The 19,315-nt window shown below is 49.7% G+C and overlaps 1 protein-coding gene across 5 annotated transcripts in view; it reads right to left on the reverse strand.

Annotated features, from left to right (window-relative positions):
* Positions 1–9,875: 9,875 nt before the first annotated feature.
* The window catches only part of SRL (sarcalumenin), a 97,696-nt gene continuing 88,256 nt past the window's right edge, over positions 9,876–19,315 (reverse strand). For 4 of the 5 annotated variants that reach the window (XM_034783231.1, XM_034783232.1, XM_034783234.1 and 1 more), the window contains 3 exons: positions 13,952–14,068; positions 12,383–12,616; positions 9,876–10,895 (listed from right to left, as the gene is read on the reverse strand). In XM_034783231.1, coding sequence (XP_034639122.1) covers positions 10,084–10,895; positions 12,383–12,616; positions 13,952–14,068 — 1,163 coding nt within the window. In that variant the 3' untranslated portion in view covers positions 9,876–10,083. The remainder of the gene's footprint in view (positions 10,896–12,382; positions 12,617–13,951; positions 14,069–19,315) is intronic. The other variant, XM_034783235.1, reaches the window with a different exon arrangement.

A 19,315-nucleotide genomic window follows, 5' to 3' on the forward strand; every position in this document is an offset into this window, starting at 1 on the left:
CCATTTGATTAGAAATGAATCCAAGAAACCTTGCACTCCTTGTTTGCCATTAAGGAAGCCCCCAGCTTTATTTCCTATGGCCTGTCTTTAGCATCTGGACCGGCTTTGTGATCAACAGCCCCAACTGAGGCTGTGATTCTCAGGGAACTAGCTAATATTGGTCACTATTACCACATATTGTGGTTCTGCTGGGCTTCCAGGGAATTACTGAGGCGTGTGTGTTCATACAGCTACCTGTGCTAAGTGGGCAGCCGATATAGCAGTGAGCGAGTCCCAGTCTGCCTGGGCTATCCTATCCTGCACCAGAAGGAGGGCTTTGGGCAGTCCGTACCACTCCTCTCTCCACGGGTAAGGGTGAGACTGCGCCCTAAGCAAGGTCTTGCCCAGTCCGTAATGGATAGGAGAAAACCCAGCTGGTGAAGGAAATGGTGCTAGCATCTCTGTAGGTGGTGCTTTTCCTGCTGAGTCAGTACTGAAGTAATGAAGGGGAGGTCTTTCAGAAGAGATGTAAAACTGAGGTACTGGTGGCTAGGGGCACTTTAGGTCTCAGGGCACTTTTAGCAGGAGTCAGAAGTTAACCCGCATGTCCTGGCCAAACGCCAGCATTGGTAATTACATTCTGCCTCCTTAAAATTTCCCCTGTAGCTTCTATTGGTTTCTGTATCCTTCATTTCCTGTCCTAAACAGTTCTGTACTGTTCCCATGCACTGTTAAAGAGTTGTTGCCTTCCATCCCAGAGCTGGCTGCATTTTGGTGGGAGGGGCATGTGAAGTGGTCTAGTCCTGTCACAACGTGCTGGCATGCTGCCGGATAACTGAATTCTAATGTGCGTGCATTGTTCCTTGTGTTACTGAACTAATGATGCCGTTGTTCTAAGGATCCAGGCACAACTGCAGGGCTGACCTGCTTCCACCAGGCCAGCAAAAAGCCCAAGGAAAATTTGCATTACATTTATATAAGCAAATTTCATACAAAATTTACAGTGAACTCCACACCATGCAACCATCATTTCTCCCCAGATCCATTAATTATTCCTACACAAACACATCAGTTCCCTCACCTCTACCCTCCCTCAATTCTCCCCCTCTCCTCCCCTCCCCTTGCCTCCCCTCCATTTTCCACCTCCCCTGCTGGTTGTCTCTTTGGCGGAGAGGGAAGGAATTGGGGGCAGGGAGGCAGCATGATTGGCTAGCAGAGAAGGAGGTGGGGGTAATAATGTGAGCAACCTGCCTCGCTCCCTTTGGCAGCTGGCCAAACATCAAAGACTCTGCAGGGATGGCTGGGAAGCTAGAGAAGGGGCCTGGAAGCTGGTGGCACCGGACAAAAGCTGCGGAAGTGTGGATGACTGGCTGCTTTCCTCAGACATCTACTGTATTGAATGACATAGACAGCACCTGGGCGTGTGTAGCGTTTCTGTCAAGAAAAATTGCTTCTGAGCTCGGACAGAAAAGTTCCCCATGATGCTGGACTTAAGTGCTACCGTAGGGACCTACATCAAGGTTGCCCCTCGGGCTGAAAGGTGCTACGGGAACCTACATTCCCATTGTGACTTCTGACAGCACTGGTGGGGGTGGCACTTGCAGAAGCCGTGTGCCGCGGCAGCAGTGAGCCAGCCTCGCCATCCACAGAATGGCTCTGCCATCCATGAACAGAATAGTGCAAATCCACTCACACATGGAAATGGAGACGATGAAGAAACAACGTCCAGAAAGCCCTGGGCTCTGGGCAGTTGTGGGGCATTTGTCTTTGAGATTCCCCACCCTCATCATGATAGGGATTCCTGCTCTAAGGGAGGGGAAAATCCCCAGGAGCCTTGACAATCTGCCCCGGGGGGGAGGGGGAATCCTTCCTGCTCCTAATCTGGTGACCAGTTTAATCCTGTGCATGTGACTAAAAGTCAAAGCCGTGATGCATCGAATCCTGCGTAAATCCAGAGATACTACTAGGCTCACAGCAATTGCTCACCGCCTTACGTCAGGTCTTTGGTTGCAACTCTGGGCCCCGTGTCCCTGCACCCTCTGGTCTCAGGGCTTTCAGTCACATTTATCCCTTTCTCAGGGCCTCACGCCCTCTTCCCCCATGGCTGGTAAGGACCCCAGGCCCTCCCTCTCCACCAGGCTCCAGGCCAGGGACTCTACAGCCAGCAGCCACGGTCTGCTCTGTGAGACACCTTGCTGCTACCTGCCTGGACTGCTTCCTACCACAGCCTTTTTTTCAGGCCTTCCCCCCACAGTTTTTCTACGTTCACCCTTCCTTCAGGGCCAAGACATGACACCCTCCCGGTGTTCCCCAACACAATCCCAAATCGAAAGTACAAACTGTCCCCCTCTGCTGTCCTCCTTAGACCTGAACTTCCATCCTCTGAGGTGGGCCTCGCTCGGTTCCGCAGTGGAGCCCCCTCCCCCCCCAGGCTCTCTCTCACTGGAAGTCCAGATCCTGCCCTTTTATCAAGGCTCCTCACCACCTGAGCTTGCTCCAGCCCAGGAGCAGCTCCGTGTCTCTCCTGGCCTCCTCCCAGACTCATCTACCCAGGTGAGGATCCCAGGGCCAACTCTGGCTTCCTCCCTCACACTTCACCCTCTAGTACCAAGAGCAGAGTCCTTCCCTCTCCCTGCCACTTCCTTCTGCTCCAGACTCCTATAGAACCACCTCTCTCCTCCTCCAGCAGGCCTGGGTGTAACCAGGGGGTTTAATTGGCCTCTGAGGCCTCCCTTAATCTTTCCCCACCTGTGTGACCATCGCAGCCCCTTTCTAGGATTACCGCCTGACATTTCTCACGAGGCAGACTGTAGTAATGAGACTCACGCTCCAGCCGAAGGGCCATTCACCTACACGTCAGCTGGACATCAAAGGGGGCAGTGGCCAGTCTCACCCTGTCAGGCAGAACTGGTGCCTCTGATAGACGCACCCTGTGTCACATTTAGTCCTTGTGACAAAGGGGCTTGCTGGGTCACCACAGTGTGCCTGTGATTACCTTAGTGTGCTCTTTTGGGACCAGATGGATGGGGGACCAGCCCGTCTGTTTTGCAAAGGCAGATTTCTGTGTCTGCAGCAGCCCATACTCTGCCTGTGATGAGCACCTGAACCTGCTCAGTATCATGGTGATGGGTAGAGAACAACTGCAGTGTGGCCTGCTTTTTGTGTGCTAATCACAGCCTCAAGAATAGTCAGACCTCTTCCTGCCTCCCCCCCCCCCCCACCCCCCAAGAGAGCTCAGAGGCACCGGTGAGTCTTATTCGAGGCACAGATGTGTTCACAGACTAAGTGCCTCTGCTTTTCATGCAGGGCGTGATCCTCCTCTTACACAGTGGGTATGTCTGCGCTTGCAGATGGGGCGGGGGCGAGTCCCAGCTCATGAAGACATACTCACGCTAGTTCTCATGGAGCTAACGTGCTAAAAATGCTAGTGTAGCCACAGTGCACAGGCAGCAGTGGTATGGGCTAGCAGCTGCTTCGAGTACAAACCTATCTGAACCCTGTGTTTTGAGGCATCAGGCAACAGTCAGTTAGCGGTCTATCCCTCTGGCGGGCAGAGCAGGGAGCAGACTTTTAGCCTAAGCCTCCTGGCTAAGGCAGCCCACAAACACACAGTCTGGGCCCACAGTCTCCTGGCTGGCACAAGCCACAAACAAAGCACAGACCTTTTGGCTTAGGGGTGATAGGCCGCCACCCCAGGGATGGGATTGGTGGCAGGGGGTAGGGTCCCAGCCCAGGGCCCTAACAGTGGCAGATGATTTCACCACTGGGTCAGTGGAGATCCCTCCAAAACATGCTGACTTGGGCTCTAGTAACAAAACCGGACTAAAGTCTGGTTTGCCTAGGGTTACCATACGTCCGGATTTTCCCGGACATGTCCGGCTTTTTGGTCCTCAAATCCCCGTCCAGGAGGAAATCCCAAAAAGCTGGACATGTCCGGGAAAATAGGGAGGGAGGGGTCGTGGGGCTTGGGTCTGGGCTGGGGCCGGCAGTGCTCGGCCGGTGCCGGGCTGGAGCCGCTCGACCGGAGCCGGGGCCCGAGCTGAGCTGGGCTGGAGCCGCTGGGACCAGGGCCGGGGATGCCCGAGCCGCTAGGGCCAGCGGTGCTCGGCCAGAGTTGCTTGGCCAGAACTGGAACCGAAGCCAACGGTGCCCGGGCTGCTGGGGCCAGCGGTGCTCGGCCAGGGCCGGTGCCGGAGTTGGGGCAGGGCCCCATGAAGTATCCTCCTTTTTTTAAATTAAAATATGGTAACCCTAGGTTTGCCTGGGCTACTTCCTACCACAGTCCAGGTTGAGGGTTCCGTAGTCCAAGAGTCCTCCATCTTCTTGGGGTACACTGTGGATGGCAGTCCCAGCAGCTCCTCTCCTGGGTTGCTCTCCTCTGGGGGCAGGGCGCTGCAGAGTTCTGCAGCAGTGGAAACATCTGTCTCCTTCCCAAGCTCCCGCTCAACTGAGTTGCAGGGCCCTCCTTTTTTACTTCCTGCCCTGCCCCATATTCCTGGCATGGGGGGCAGGGCTTGCCCAGCCCCACCCACCAGGAGAGTGTAATGGTCCCTCGAGCTCAGGCTCAGAGGGAGGCACTCTGCCTGACTACAGTACATACCCGGACAGCTAGCCTGTACCGCCACTTACTACTGCCTATGCAACTGCAACTACACTGACTATTTTTAGCACCCTAGTTTGATGTGAGCTAGCGTGAGTATGTCTACACAAGCTGGGAATCACACCCCTTGCTCCTTGTAGATGTAGCCAGATGTAGTAGATTAGGAAGAATCCACGTAAAATTGGGATAAGCGAGAGGACAACTAGGCCCCCAGTTTGGCGGCTAAATCTTTAGAACAATGTAGGACCAGCCAGGCTGGATCAGACCCGAGGGTCATCCACACCAGGAGCCTCTCTCCTACCACGGCCAGCATCAGAAGGTGCAAGAGCCCCGCAGTAGCAGATGTGAAATAATCTGTGACCCACCCCAGCTGTGTCTCAACATGGTCTCTGCTAGTTAGCGATTGACGTAAACCCTGCAGTGTGAGGCTTAATACCCCTTCCAGCATTTGTCATCATTAATTACAATAACTGGATATTCATGGCCTGCATATAAATATCCAGTCCCCTTTACAATCTTGTTAAATTCTTGGTCTGAGTGACTTCCTGCGGCAGTGAGTACTACAGTGTAATCACATGTTGTGTGGGAAAAGTATTTCCTTTTCTGGAGTTTGAATTTCTCACCTTTTAATCTCCTGACTGTCCCCTTGCTCTTGCGTTAGAGGACAGGGAGAACAGAAGTTCCTCATCTCCCTTGTCTAGCCCATTCATTATTTCACAGATTTTTATGATGATTTGTCCCTTTTCTAAGGTAACAATCCCAGCCTTTCCAATCTCTCTTCATGAGAGGTTTTCCAGGCCACTGGTCATTCTCATCGCCCTGCTCTGAACCCCTCTAGTTCTGCCCTGTCATGTGAGAGATGGGGTGACCAGTGCTGCACGAAGCCACAGCACTGATTGAAGGTATTTTCCATCCCGTTCCTTATGCATCCTGATACCGTTAGCTGCTTTGATCGCAGCTGCACTCTGAGCAGAAGTTTCATTGAACTGCCTCCAGTGATGCCCATGGCCCTTCCTCTGCAGACTCTACAGCTCCCAGCAGTGTCCAGAGCAAACCTTAACGGGAAAAGTGTGGGTTGAATTTGTCCTTAAAGAATGCCTCTTATTCCTAACCGATAGGCCTGTATTGGAGTGGTACCAGGTGAGCCATGTCCTGCATGAGCCATTTTTTCTGTGAGGCCCCAAAAGGGAGAGGAGGCCTGGCAGTGGGTTCTTGGGTGAGGGAGAGTGAGAAGATGATGGGGGAGCTCTCCCCTGGTGAGCGTGGGGCACTGTGCAGGCTGGATTGTGTTTAGGTGATATGCCCTTTTTAGCACATCCTGAGACGGTTGCAGGAGAGGTGATGCAGTAGAAGCTGAGTTTGGAGGAGTGCCTCACCCCTAATGCCAAGATGCTCCACTATGCCATGTGTGGGGAACTATGAAGAGAGCTCTCCCCTTCTCTATGGCTCGCTGGGAGGCGTGGGTCCCCAAACGTTCTTCTTTTGTAACGTGGGACATGGTATGGGAAAGGCTGAAAGCTGGGTATTGTGATGCTTCACTATTCCACCATCATTTCTCCATCCAGCTTGGGCGCTGCTCCATGCTTTCTGCTAGCAGCATGGACATCAACCAGAGCCACCTGTGTGCATCTGAGGGCAACGTTTCACTTCCCTTTGGAACTCAGGGGCACAATCTGGGATTTTCTCCTTCCCTCCCCAGGTTTTGTATAAGCACTGCTCTCCTGCATGGGGCTCAATCCTGCTCCCTTTGAAGCCAATTACAAAACTTCCATTGACTTCAATAGAAGCAAGCCCATGGTTTCAGCATCTCTGTGGACAGGCAAACAAAGTAAATGTAGCCGTGGAATGTGTTTGAAAAATACTGATTTTATTAGATGGGTTGATGTACAGGACCAACAATTTTATCCAAATGCACATTATCATGAACACCTAATTGGGAATATATTACAGCATGTAATTCTTTATAATCTGTCTGTCCAGATTCCTGTTAAAAAAGAAGCACACAACAGTGGGTTTAGGGATGTTGGGTTTTTTAGCAAAATTAAAAGATCTTCAGGCTCCCTATTTTCATTCCTGATGCATTTCCTGTAACTCAGAGACACATCGCTTATGTCACGCTTTATATTTTGTTTCTAATCAAGTTCATTTTGTTTCATAAAACAGAGACAGTCAGATTGATGGTAGGAGCCTGCTGTGTCATCAGACTGTGTCAGATGAGATGGGCTTTGAACTACAGTCCTTCTTAGACTAACAATCATTTGCTGTGGCCATGCAAGTCATTTCAAGTGTCAAGGGGTTTGGGAAGAAAGGCCATCAGAAATGTGTCCGATTCCCAACAAGGGCTGTGGTAGCCAACCAGAGCTAAGAGTGGGCCCAGCTTGATGTGCAGTTAACAAACAAATGCACTTCTTAGGTCCACTGTTTCTTAAGGGTCACCTGATGTCAGGCCACAGGGGGGTTAAACTTGGAGCGCCAGGAGTGCTTTTAAGAAGAGAATCCTAGTGTAAATTTTCAGATGGGAAGATGGTTATGATCAATGCATGAGCCTCTATGCTGGGCTTTTGAGCCAGTACTATGCTTTTGTCAGTCACATATTAAAAGGTGAACTCATCTGATTACAGGAGATTTTCTTGAGTATATGCAGAGAACTTCATTGTCAATGAATGCTTACCCAACAGGACGTCAACCAACAGGCCCAGTACTTGTAGACAACCGTGCTTTACAACCTCCATCCTCCTCAATGCTGCCAACGTTCTTCGGTCTATATTGTGTTGGTAACACCAGCCACACCACAATCATAAACTACACCAACACCCAAAAGGAGAGCAGTAGCTTTATGACCAGCAGGATGCTAGTGAGCTAGAGGGAACTAGGAAGGAAGGACCTGGGTATAGTGAAAAGAGGATGACAAGAAACGGAGGAAAGAAAAGGTAGGAGAAAGATTGAAGAAAAGGGGAAGAGAACATGAACAGGAGAAAGACAAAAAGAAGATGGCAGCACAGCGAAGAGAAATAAAAAGGCAAAGAACGAGCAGGAAGAATAAGGCACAGAGAATTAGAAAAGTTTAACAGACTTATTTGCTTATGGTGACAATAAAACATAATGTGATGGCAGAAGCAGTGGCAAAATTAGCACAGTTCTGACAGTGTTTCTTTTCCATTCGCTCCTAAGAAAACCATGCAAACTAGGCCAAGTGACAGGAGCAGCAGGTAAGCTTAATGGAGGACAATGAGAAGTGAGAAAGAGTGGGTGACCAAGACAAAGAAGGATGAGGAGGAGGAATGGGGCAATGTAAAAGAAAGAGAGGAGAAGAAGAACAGAAGTGAATGAAGGAAGCAGCTCCAAAGCAGTCTGAGACCTCACTCAGTATTGACTCACCAGCATGTCACTTCTCTTTGTGCTATTTCAGATGCCAGTTTCTCTGACACCTCTTCTTGCCTTAATTAGCTGCCCCTGTTCCTTTCAGTGCTGTGCACAAAATCCCTCGGCATGTAACCTGCCCTCTTGCAGTACTCATCGATGTACTTGTTTCTTCTCCGGCACCCAGCCTTTGGGGACTCATTACCCATCGGATGTATCCTCCAGGGTGACACATTTGGATCAAGTCAAGCACCCATGAAAATGCCCACTAGAACTCACCTGGATTGCTTTAAAAGATCGTTTCTTTTAAACTCAAGGTTTCGGCACCAAGAAAGCTGAATCCCAGACCAATGCTAGATATGTTTGGTTCTCCTGTAGCCACAGCTCCATCTCTATTCACACGTGGATCAGAGATGTGCTGCCTTTCAGACCCCATACCATGCTCCCAACAGGCTCTGGTCAGCACCTTCCACTTTCTCATCTGCTCAAGTTTCTTCTTTAAAAAGCCAACATATGGCTTTCTTATTTCCTTTTGTCTTTCTATCTTTGCCTTGCTTTGCTTGGCATTTCATTGAATTCTTGACCCCGTGCAGATAAGGCCCACAGGTATGTTACAGTGAGTACTTCTACTCAGAAGGTTCTCTGAAGACCGGCCACAGCTCTGGTCCATTTGACAGGGAGAATTAATGAAGAAAGGCTATTTAGCAGGTCTCGTACACCATTCAGGGCAACATCCACCTTCTTCTTCAGTTAGAGCTTAGCTCAACCACCAGCCATGCTGGGTCATTGCAACAAACAATGCCTGCTTAGTGAAGAGGGCTCCCATACTTCCCCCGTGCTTTAGTTGCCATCTACAATGAACTATGTCCACTGAGAGGCTGGCACTGGTTCCAGTGGCATCATTTCCTGCAATTCACAATTTTGGGTGTTGGTGTGTTGGGGCAGGTGAACAACATGGCAATGCCAACAAATAAATATGACTGCTTGGCTCAGCCCAAATAAGATAGGGCCCAGACACCTTCGACTTCCTAACCTACAGCTAAAAGATTGGAAGAGAAAACAGGCAACGGCTGTGAAATGGAGGGTGTTCCTGTCTTCCTCCAAACCGCACAACAACGCAGGGATCTGACTTGGAGAAAACATGCAACACTGGCATAAACAAGGTCAAAATGCAAATTGATTAACCCTCTGAGCCTACCAAGGTTTGTGCTTGCCTTGCCAACAACTGCATGACGCTAACAGCAAATGCATACACTAAGCTCCCTGAACTTTCTTCTGAACTTTCTTGAGTTACAGCCACTGTCTCTCAAATGTAACTTAAGTGCCATTGCTCTTTCAGCTCCAGTCCATTTCTCCTTATGAGCCAGACTTCCAAATCCCACCTGGGACATGCATTTGGTGCTAACAATGCCATATGTTCCCAGAGATTGGACTGAATCCAGTCTAAACACAGACATGGGGTCTTTCTTTCCCTACCCCTGGGGATAGGAGAGGGCTAATACCTGGGTGAATGCTAAAGATTCTGAGTTACAGCTCAACTGTCATCCAAATGGAGTTCACAAAGAACTGAACCTGATGGCCTACGAGTCTTGGAAAGAAAAAAAAAAGATTATTATTTATTTATAGGCATTTCTGTGGTCCTCGTGCCTATATACAGCCACCAAAAGCTGACATTTACTCTGCTGGATCTCTCTCTCCACAGGGGTGCTCCTCTCCGGTTCTCCAGGTCAAGGCGTCGCAGCCTTCCTCCAGGTTATCTTTCCAGAGTCTGCGTTTCCTACTCCCTGTCTGCTTAGTGTATGCAAAGGTTGAACTTCTTGTTCCACACTCATGAACTTCAGTACCAGTGAAAAAGCAGCTAAAGCTTTAGTTCACCATTTGTTGCTTTTACTTACAGTTTAAACATTGCTTTCTATTTGAAATAACAAAGATAAAATGTCAGGAATTCACAGTTCTTTATTCTCTTTTCTATGCCCACCCCACTTCCCCTGCCATTAATGTCAATGACTCAAAGTCCTTGTTGGACAGTAGCTCTTGCCAGTGTGGCACTCAAAGGGTTAATAAACCATGGCTTCTTGGACAGATAAGACATAAGCTCATTCACCAATAGGAACACATGAATGGTTATGTTAGTACATAGCATGTTATGGTTTCCTATAGCGGTTCCTTGGGGTTTCACCACAGCCAGTTGTGTCACAGGAGAGAACACTGGGCTTCTTCCCCAAGCCAATACTCCCCAAGAGATCAGGAAGCTCATGAGTAATGGCCCTTTCGATCTTCTCCAGGTAACATCCTCCCATGTAGGAGCACTGCTGAGCTAGCAGCTTGAAGCTGCTGATGGGATTGATGCCGAAGAAGTCCTTATAAGCCTCGCGGTTGGGGAGATCAAACTTGCTGACATTGGTCTTTGCCAGGATGGACTTGAAGATGTAGAACTTGTCAGGGTCTTCCACAATGTCCTTGAATACCAGCTCCCCGTCACTGAAGAAGGTCATTTTGTCCTTGTAGGTTTGCAGATAGCGGTCGACCAGGAGAGCGTGGATGCGAACCCGGATGGCATGTTGGCGGATGAAGGCAATCTTATTCTCCAGCCTGTTTTCAATCACCTGGTTAAGGTCTTCCAGGAGCGAGATCTCTTCTTTAAGGAATAGATCCTTGTGGGTTTCAGGGTGATATTCTGGAGGCCAGAAGGAACTGACATAGACCCTGGGAGGTTCAGTGACATTGATCAGAGGAGCCAAGCTCCAGAACAAGGCGCCATAGACTCTCATAAGCTCCTGGGTGGCGAGACTGTCTGCTTTGTTCAAGATTATTCTTATCTGAGACTCCCGGCCCTTCAGCTGGCGAAACAGCATCTCCAGCTCCAGCCCCACATCCAGCTTTGTAGGGTCAAAGACGACAAAGATGAGGTCAGCTCTGTCGATGAACCACTGGCACACGTCATTGAATGGGTAACCTTTGGGAGAGGAGAGAGAAAAATCAAACAGAAATGTCCAGCTCCCCACATCTAACACAGGACTGATCCATTCATTCACCAGCATAGATACGACACAAGCCCACCATGTCTCAGACCCCTTCAGACTTAGACTCATGCAGTGGGAAATCTCGTTTCTCAGCTACTAAAGCCATCGCAGAACATCTTGGCACCAATATCCACAATTGGTCTATATTCAGTTGGCACTAGTGCCTTAGCTGGCGTTCTCTGTTAAAATCCTGACCCCAGTAAAGTCAACGGGGGTTTTGCCATTGGGCCAGGATTTCCCCCTGGATTGAAAGTAGATATTGGGAGAGCGGAGGTGGGGATGCTGTGTAATTAATGCACTGATGAGCATATAGGTAAATAACAGATTTTAGTAGACAATTCAAACATTTTATTAATATGATGGTACTGCCTTCTGCCTCTAGGCCCACTCTGACGTACACTCTGCTGCTTCCTAGTGGTTGGGGGTGTGTTTTGCTTCTTCTGGAATTAAATTCCTTCCAAGTCACTTCCAAATTTTCCTTTTCTCTGTAGCCTGCTGTTGATTATCTGTGCTCTGATTGTTTTCTAAGGCCATGTTTTGGTCACTCCAATGCTGTCTAATGTATCTAGTATATGGGTTGACAAACCCCAGCAGTGCTACCCCAGTTGTGAGATACGTTATCCTGGAAATGCTGGTGTTCCAGCATTCCATCGTGTCCTGGTCTAGCACAGAGACTTGGGCAGGGGCCTGCATCAAAGAACATGATAGAAACATGATAGAAAATTATGGGCAAAGTGCAGCCCATAGGCTAAATACAGCCCAAAGGCCACAAACACCCCCATCTTGCTTAAGTCTCTGAACATTGCCCCTCCATATGAAAGAAGAAGTGTGCTGTATCTGCTCTATTTTATGAATATTGTGTGTGTCCCTGAGGTCCCTGCCAGGTGGCCATTACAAACACAGGTGGGCAAAATTTTGGTGCTTCTGCAATATAAAAATAAACACCCTGCAACACCTCCTCACTGGCCCTTTGTTGTGTGTGACCTAATGAATACAGCGCTCAACTGGGCCTCAGGAGATCTTGGTTCTCTTCCTGGATCAGCCACTGTCACTTTTTTTTCCCATCTGTAAACAGGGCCGGCTCCAGCATTTCTGCCGCCCCAAGTGCAAAAAAAAAAAAAAAAAAAGCCGCGATCAGCGGGAGCAGTTCAGCGGCAGGTCCTTTGCTCCTAGAGGGAGTGAGGGACCCGCTGCCCCCGAATTGCCGCAGGTGCTGCCCCTCTCCCTTGGCCGCCCCAAGTACCTGCTTGTTAAGCTGGTGTCTGGAGCCGGCCCTGTCTGTAAAACAGGGAAAATGCTACAGCGCTTTGAGATCTACTGATGAACAGCGTTGTAGAAGAGCAAGGGACTGTTATTATCTCACATTTATAATGCTCCTTCTTTTCTGGTCTCTCTTAAAATGAACAAAGCCGGTTACTACCTCGTTCCTGTTGCTTGCGGTTTTCAATGATGCCCGGTGTGTCTACAAAGGTGACCCGCTCTAAAAGCTTATGAGGCACCTCTATCCCGATCAGCTTCTCCAGGAAGTTCTGCCCAAACTTTTCGAGGGGTGAAAAGGAGCGTGCGCTGTCAGCAGCCATCACGATGCCCTCAATGGTCTTCAGCTTTGGGCCGTGCATGATGACCGTGAACTCAGAGGTGGTGGGTTCAGCCCCTGTCCAGTAACAAGAGAAGCAGAGCAGGTGAGCTGTAAAGTCTAAGCTGTCCTGCTGGAAATGAGTCAGACTCTGTGTCTGAGACTATCTGCAGAGGATACTGCTTACTCATGAATATACAGAGGGTGATCCAAAGCAACAGGTATGGTCAGAGAGCATCTTGCAATATCATGTACCTTATGCCTTGTAGAATGTCTTGAGGAAACGTAGGGCAAGTCTACATTACAAAATTAAGTCAACCTAAGTTAGTTCGATGTACAGCCACCATAGTAATTAAATTGCTTTGCATGTCCACACTACACTCCTTGTGTCAGCGGAGCGCATCTTCACCAGGACTGTCAGTGTGGAGCATTGTGGGACGGCATCTGAAAGGCAGCAAGTGTTGATGTAAGTGACGTAGTGTCTACAGTGACACTGCATCGACCTAACTACATCAACCTATGGGCTATGCCTCTCACGGAGATGGAGTTATTAAGTTGGTGTAGTGGGCAGATTACACGGGTGGCAGCTACATTTTAGTGTAGACACTTACAGAGTTAGGTTGATATAGGCTGCCTTATGTCGACCTAACTCTGTAGTGTAGACCAGGTTGTAGCTATTCCATGGATGCACGAGTGCAGTTTTTCCTGCAGTGGCTAATCTACACTGAGATATCACGAATATGCAAAGCACTATAAAGGCCCAACTCCTGCTCTGCTTTCTAGTGCCTTGATTCTCCCTATGCCAGAGCTCAGTACAGTTTTTAATTCAGCAGTGCTACGCTCAGCTGTGTTCAGGGATAAAAGAGAGTGGGAGCTGAGAAGAGGAGATGGGAAATGTCACGCCTGTTGTTAAAGTAAATTAATTGGCTCCATGCATGGTGGGGAAGGATAGAAGAAAAGGGCAAGTTCCCCTTGTTAGAGGATTGTTACTCTGCTGGCCTGGAAGGTGACCTACAGTGCGATGCCCTATCGGGTTGGAAGATCTCAGTCCTGAGTCTCTGGACTGCAGGAAGTGGGAATGCTGTGGAGGCAGATGCACAGCTTGATCCTGGGGGGTGAAGAGGGGAAGAGGAATCTCATCTGTCTCTCTCTGCACCAACTCCTCTGACTCTTACAGGTGCAGGGTTGCAAGGATTCAAGTCCTCCCTAACCAGAGAGATGGCTGTCACTTAACAGCCTGGGGGGTTGCAATGAATAAAAAGAGAGGTTCAAAGAGCAGCTGGGGACAATGTTTACCAGCCAAGCTCTGGCTGGAATTGACTCGAGAAGTGAATGTACGAGTGACAATGCCTGCTTGTACCCTTTGCACAGCACATTAAGCAGAAACAATGGGCAAGCCGGAGCGCACGTTACCTGTGTACAGCTGGTAGGGCGTGTCGTCCAGCCCTAGGAGGTAGTTTATCATGGTGGATTTGCCAACGCTCCATGGTCCCAAGAACAGCACCATTGGCTTGGACGTAATCTCCCCGTCTGCAGAGAGGAAATAACAAAAGGAAGTGAACAAGCACTAGAATTTGAGCTCCCTGCCGTAACGAATGTCCCAGCTGAAGAGTGAGCAAGAGCTGCCCTGTCCCACACCATTAGCTAAATGTTCCGAGTTCAGGGAAATGTTCTAAAGTTCCTTCAGCCGTTTGCAAGAGCAGGGCATGGCGACTGACTTGCGCGGGGCCAGGGTCATGGATACGCGGGTGCACACATGCTACTTATGCTGCTAGGGTTGTGCTTAGCCTTCAGAACCCCTGGTACTGGGACTGAATATGTGGAACAAAACAGTCGGGTCTGTGACTGACCCAGGTGCCCAATGTTAGCTAAGGCTGTGCTGGTGCTAGACAGTCAGGAGACTCCCTCAGTCTGATCATTCGTCTGTGAGATGGAAGAAATGATATGAACTTGATTGCTGCCCTCCTGACTATATCCAGAGTGGAACGAGCCTCACCCTTTGGCTGCCTGATGATGTACAGCCTTACGGCTGGACCTCTGTCCACATGGTGCAGTGGGCGACTCCACCAAATGTGCACTGCTTGTGGCGCACAATAGGGTTAAAGTCCTGATCCAACTTCCACCAAAGTCAATGGAAAGACGCCCATTGACTACAATAGGAGCTGGGGCAGACCTCACTCAACAGTGGTTCTGTAGGAGCTTCACACCCGGATGACCACACATGTCCCAATGGTTACTGTGCTTTAGAATTCTATTAAGTGGAGATGGACAAATTTGAGGTAATTCCAGGATCTCCTAGTACCTCAAATTCAAAGCACCACCCAGCCGTAGGTATTTAACCTATTCCACTCCTCCTGGCCATCTTGGATTATTGCATAAAAGTCCCCACAGGCTGACCCTACCCAAATTATGAAAGGTCTTGAAAGGAATGTTTTTCTACTCTGTTTTGAAGACTATTTGCTTAGTGAATTTTGAGTTAATTTTTGCAGGCATCTTTTTACAGGCAGCAATGCATTCCCAAAAATGTGCATGCCCCCGCAAAAACCTGCCCTCGTGCATGCCAAGCAGGCCATTGTGACTGGAATTATTTCTTTTATGGAAGCAAATTGGCAATTTGTGTGGACATGGGCAAGTTTTTGCACATGGAACAGATGTGCATGCATTTTTGCAGGTGCCCCTTTTACAGCTTCTTTTAGAACACAAATCAATTGGAGATTTTGCCATGATCCCCATGATACGCATGGGCAAGCCAAGAGGTGCAAGGCCAGGCTCAGAGCTGGGCAGGCTGACACAATGGGGCTGGCAGCCGGGGAACATTACATGCCCCAGCTGGTAGGGGCCAGTAGGAAACTCATCAAGGGCCTGATCGTGCACCATTACAATCAATGGGAGTTTTGCCGTGGACTTTCATGGGATCAGGGCATAAGGGCCTGATCCTGCAGCCCCTTACTCAAGTGAGGAGTACTTCAAGTGAGGCTACTCATGTAACTAGCCCTACTGAAGTCAATGGCAAGGATTACTGAGGTGAGGTTCTGCAGGATCAAACCTGGAGCCACCTGCTGAGAACCATGGACAACTAACATCACCAAGGGGCCACAGGGAGTTGCTGTGTTCAGCACATCCCAGGATTCAGACCTGATCCACCTGGCACTTAGAAAGAGACAAGCAAAGGAGGACTGCAGAGTATGCTGCAGAGGACACTGCGCAAAGAGCCCATGAAGAGACCCCTGGAGAGTGACAACCACAGGACAACCACAGTGAGTGAAAGAGATGTTTGGGAGACATCTCCGCACCAGCGATCAGGCACACTGCCAGCGTAACCCACTCAGTGCACTACTCTGTCACCCTACAGTTGTGGTTGGGCCACAGACACACAAAGGTTGATGAGCCTACCACAGTTTGGTCCCTCATTGCTGTGTCTCGACTGCCAGAAGCTGGGACTCAACAACAGGAGATGGATCACTTGATGATTGCCCTGTTCTGTTCATTCCCTCTCAGGCATCTGGCACCATCACTGTCAGAAAACGGGAGACTGGGCTAGATGGATCATTGGCCTGACCCAATATGGCTGTTCTTATGTTAGCTCGGGCATGTTTTGAGAGCTACCCGTCCCAAGTTCAATCGTGGCTCCTGATGAGCTGCTCGGGGGCGCAGTGTAACACTAACATTTAAAGAATTGTTTCCATGTTCTAAAACTGAAACCATTGCATACGACGGGAAAGGGAGGGAATATGCTGAAAACAACCATGTATTTTATCGCATTTACTCTGCATAATAATTTATTATACCTATCGCTTTACACTGAGTAACTTAAATCCTATATTATACACTGTATAATAAATTATAGAAACAAAGTAAAACGTATAATTGATACAAACATTTAATACAGGCAGTACGTTCATATGGAAATAATATATTATTGTATCTACAAATAATGTATTATCCATATATAAAGCAAAACATATCGCCAGCAATATGGGTTATACTTTTGCACTAGGGTTACAAATAAGAATGAATTAATCCCTGCAATCTCTCTGGCTCCGATTTAGGGCAACACTTACATGTCTGCTTAAAATCAGTGGGGCTTAGAGCTGGGTAGGAAGTGATTTTCCCATTCTAGGAAGATATCTGAGATTTTTTAAAAAATGGTTTGGATCAACTGAAACATTTTGCTTCAATTTCAACTATTTTTTAATTTTAAAAGTTGGGGTTTTGTTTTTTTTTACTATAATGAGCTCAAATTTTGAAACTAACATTTGTTTCAAACTGGGAAACCAGAATTTTTGGTTTCAAAAATGTCAAAATGGGACATTTTGACAATTTCAAAACTTGTTTTTCAACATTTCTTCGAGTCGAGAATTTTGACCAAACTGACCCTTTCCTGTTTTGATTTTGATTAATCAACATTTTCAATAAGAAAACAGTTACCAAGAAATTCCTGACCAGCTCGAGTGGGATTTAAGCAGGTGCTTCAGTACTTTCCTGGGTAGGACCCTTGTGAGGTAGGGAAATATTCTTATAGATGGGGAAACTGAGGCACCGGGAAGGTACGAGAATGGCACAAGGTTATGTAGAGACTCTGAAGCAGATTCAGGAAGGCAATCCAGATCAACCAGCTCCCAACCCATGGCCTTACCCCCACTATGAGCTGAGAATTCCTATGGCTTCAGTCTGTACAAGACAGCTGAATATTGTATAAAATGGTGCCAACTGGATAATATTTCAAACATACTTTGCATGGGGAAATGGTGTTTGACAGAAATGGGGGGGGGGGTCTGGGTGGGCTTTGTGTGTGCTGCCAAGAGCCACAGGGATTTCTGCCATGGTGGGAGAGGCAACTTTACATCACAGCCCCGTCAGGAATCACATTTTCTCTTTGGCACCACCCCTGAATTGCCTCAGAGGTCCTTTCCCCTGATATTTCCTCTTTTGGCCCCATCCCCCTTTCCAGCTGCTCACCCCTTTCTGAACTCTAGAGGTGAAATCATGCCCCATTGAACTCAATGGGAGCTTTGCCCTTGACTTCAGTGGGGCCATGATTTCACTTAAGTGACCTTCACCCCCTTTTGCACAACCTGTGAACTCAATATTGGTGCAATTTCAGGCCCTTAGCCATGGAGCTCTGATTCCTAGCATCCCATGTGCAGCATTCACCGAGGCCTGTGATGTTGAGTCTACGGTGTTCCTTGAAGTCAGTTGGAAGGGATGCTGGTGATCAAAATGAGGAGCTTCTTTCTCTCCCTCCAGCCCTGATGCTGAGCTCTCTGCCTGCACAGTGGTCCCAGCTCAGGGAGTGAGAGGTCAGAAATGGCATATGGTCACCAATCACCAGGGGAAAGTTGTCAGTCCTCAGCATTGTCCCTGTGCTTCCCTCTCCCCCTCTCTGCCCTCAAACCCTCACCTCTCCCTGCATGGGAGCTCAGACAAGAGCTTTAATCTGGAGTGGAGCTTTTCTCTCCTGGGGTTGTCAAAGAGGAAAGAAAACAGCTCTGGTGACAGTGAACATAAGAACAGCCATAATGAGTCAGACAGTATCATCGAACAGCCATCGAGTCCAGTATCCTGTCTTCCGACAGTGGTCAATGCCAAGTGCCCCAGAGGAATGAACAGAACAGGTAATCACCCATTTATCCATCCCCTGTCTCCCATTCCCAGCTTCTGGCAAACAGATGCTAGGGCAGTGGTCACCAACCCGTCGATCATGATTGACTGGTTGATCCTGGAGCCTCTGCCAGTCGATTGCGATCTCCGGGCCACTAAAAGTCTGGTGGTACAGCGGGGCTCAGGCAGGTTGCCTGCATACCCTGGCCCCACACTGCTCCCGGAAACGGCTGGCTGCTGGCACGTCTCTGCGGCCCCAGGGGTGGGTGGGTGAGGTGTCTCCGCATGCTGCCCCCGTCCCCAGCACCGTCCCCACAGCTCCCATTGGCCAGTTTCCGGCCAATGGGAGCTGCGGGGGCAGTGTTTGTGGGCAGCACATGGAGACCAGCTGCCCCCCTTCTCCGCAAGGGCTGCAGAAACATGCCAGCAGATAGCCGCTTCCGGGAATGGCATGGGGCCAGGACAGGCAGGCAGCCTACCTGAGCCCTGCTGTGCCGCCGACAGGGAGCTGCCTGTGGTAAGCGCCTCCGGTCGGAGCCTGCGCCTTGCCCTCCCTCCCGCACGTCAACCCCCTACCCCAGTCCAGAGCCACCTCCTGCATCCAAACTTCCTCCCAGACCCTTCACCTCCACCTGCACCCCAATCCGCTGCACCAGCCTGGAGCCACCTCCTGCACCAAACTCCCTCCCAGAGCCCGCACACCTCACCCCCTCCTCCAGTACCGGGTTTACAATGGCACCAGTGGCACCATGGAGCCAGGCCCATGCTCAGAAGGGGCCACTGCCTGCTCTGCTTGCACTGCGCCCCAAGATTTTGCCAGCCCACTGGCTCCTCCCTCCCATCACTTGCTCCTCTTGGCCCCTGGGCCCCACCTGCCGTCTCCTCTCTGCCCCCTGGCCGGACCCCAGTGCACCTCCAGCTCCAGACAGTCTCTGCTTCCCACCACCTGTGGGGCCCCACCTGTCTCCCTGGAGTTGAGCTGCCTGGGACTGGTGCAGAAGCCTGGCCAGTCTTGGCCAGCTGGGGCAGGGGACAGTATGGGGGGCTAGGCTGGGTCCCTCCAGGCAAGTGGGTTTTGAGGGAGCCCGAGGGGGCAGGGTGTGGCCTGGCTGATGACGCCACTCCCAAGGGGTCCTGCTGGCTCAGCCCGGCAGACACAGTCACCTCCCAGCAAGG

Source organism: Trachemys scripta, chromosome 10 (genome assembly GCF_013100865.1).
Source record: "Trachemys scripta elegans isolate TJP31775 chromosome 10, CAS_Tse_1.0, whole genome shotgun sequence".
In the NCBI taxonomy this organism is placed as follows: Eukaryota; Metazoa; Chordata; order Testudines; family Emydidae; genus Trachemys; species Trachemys scripta.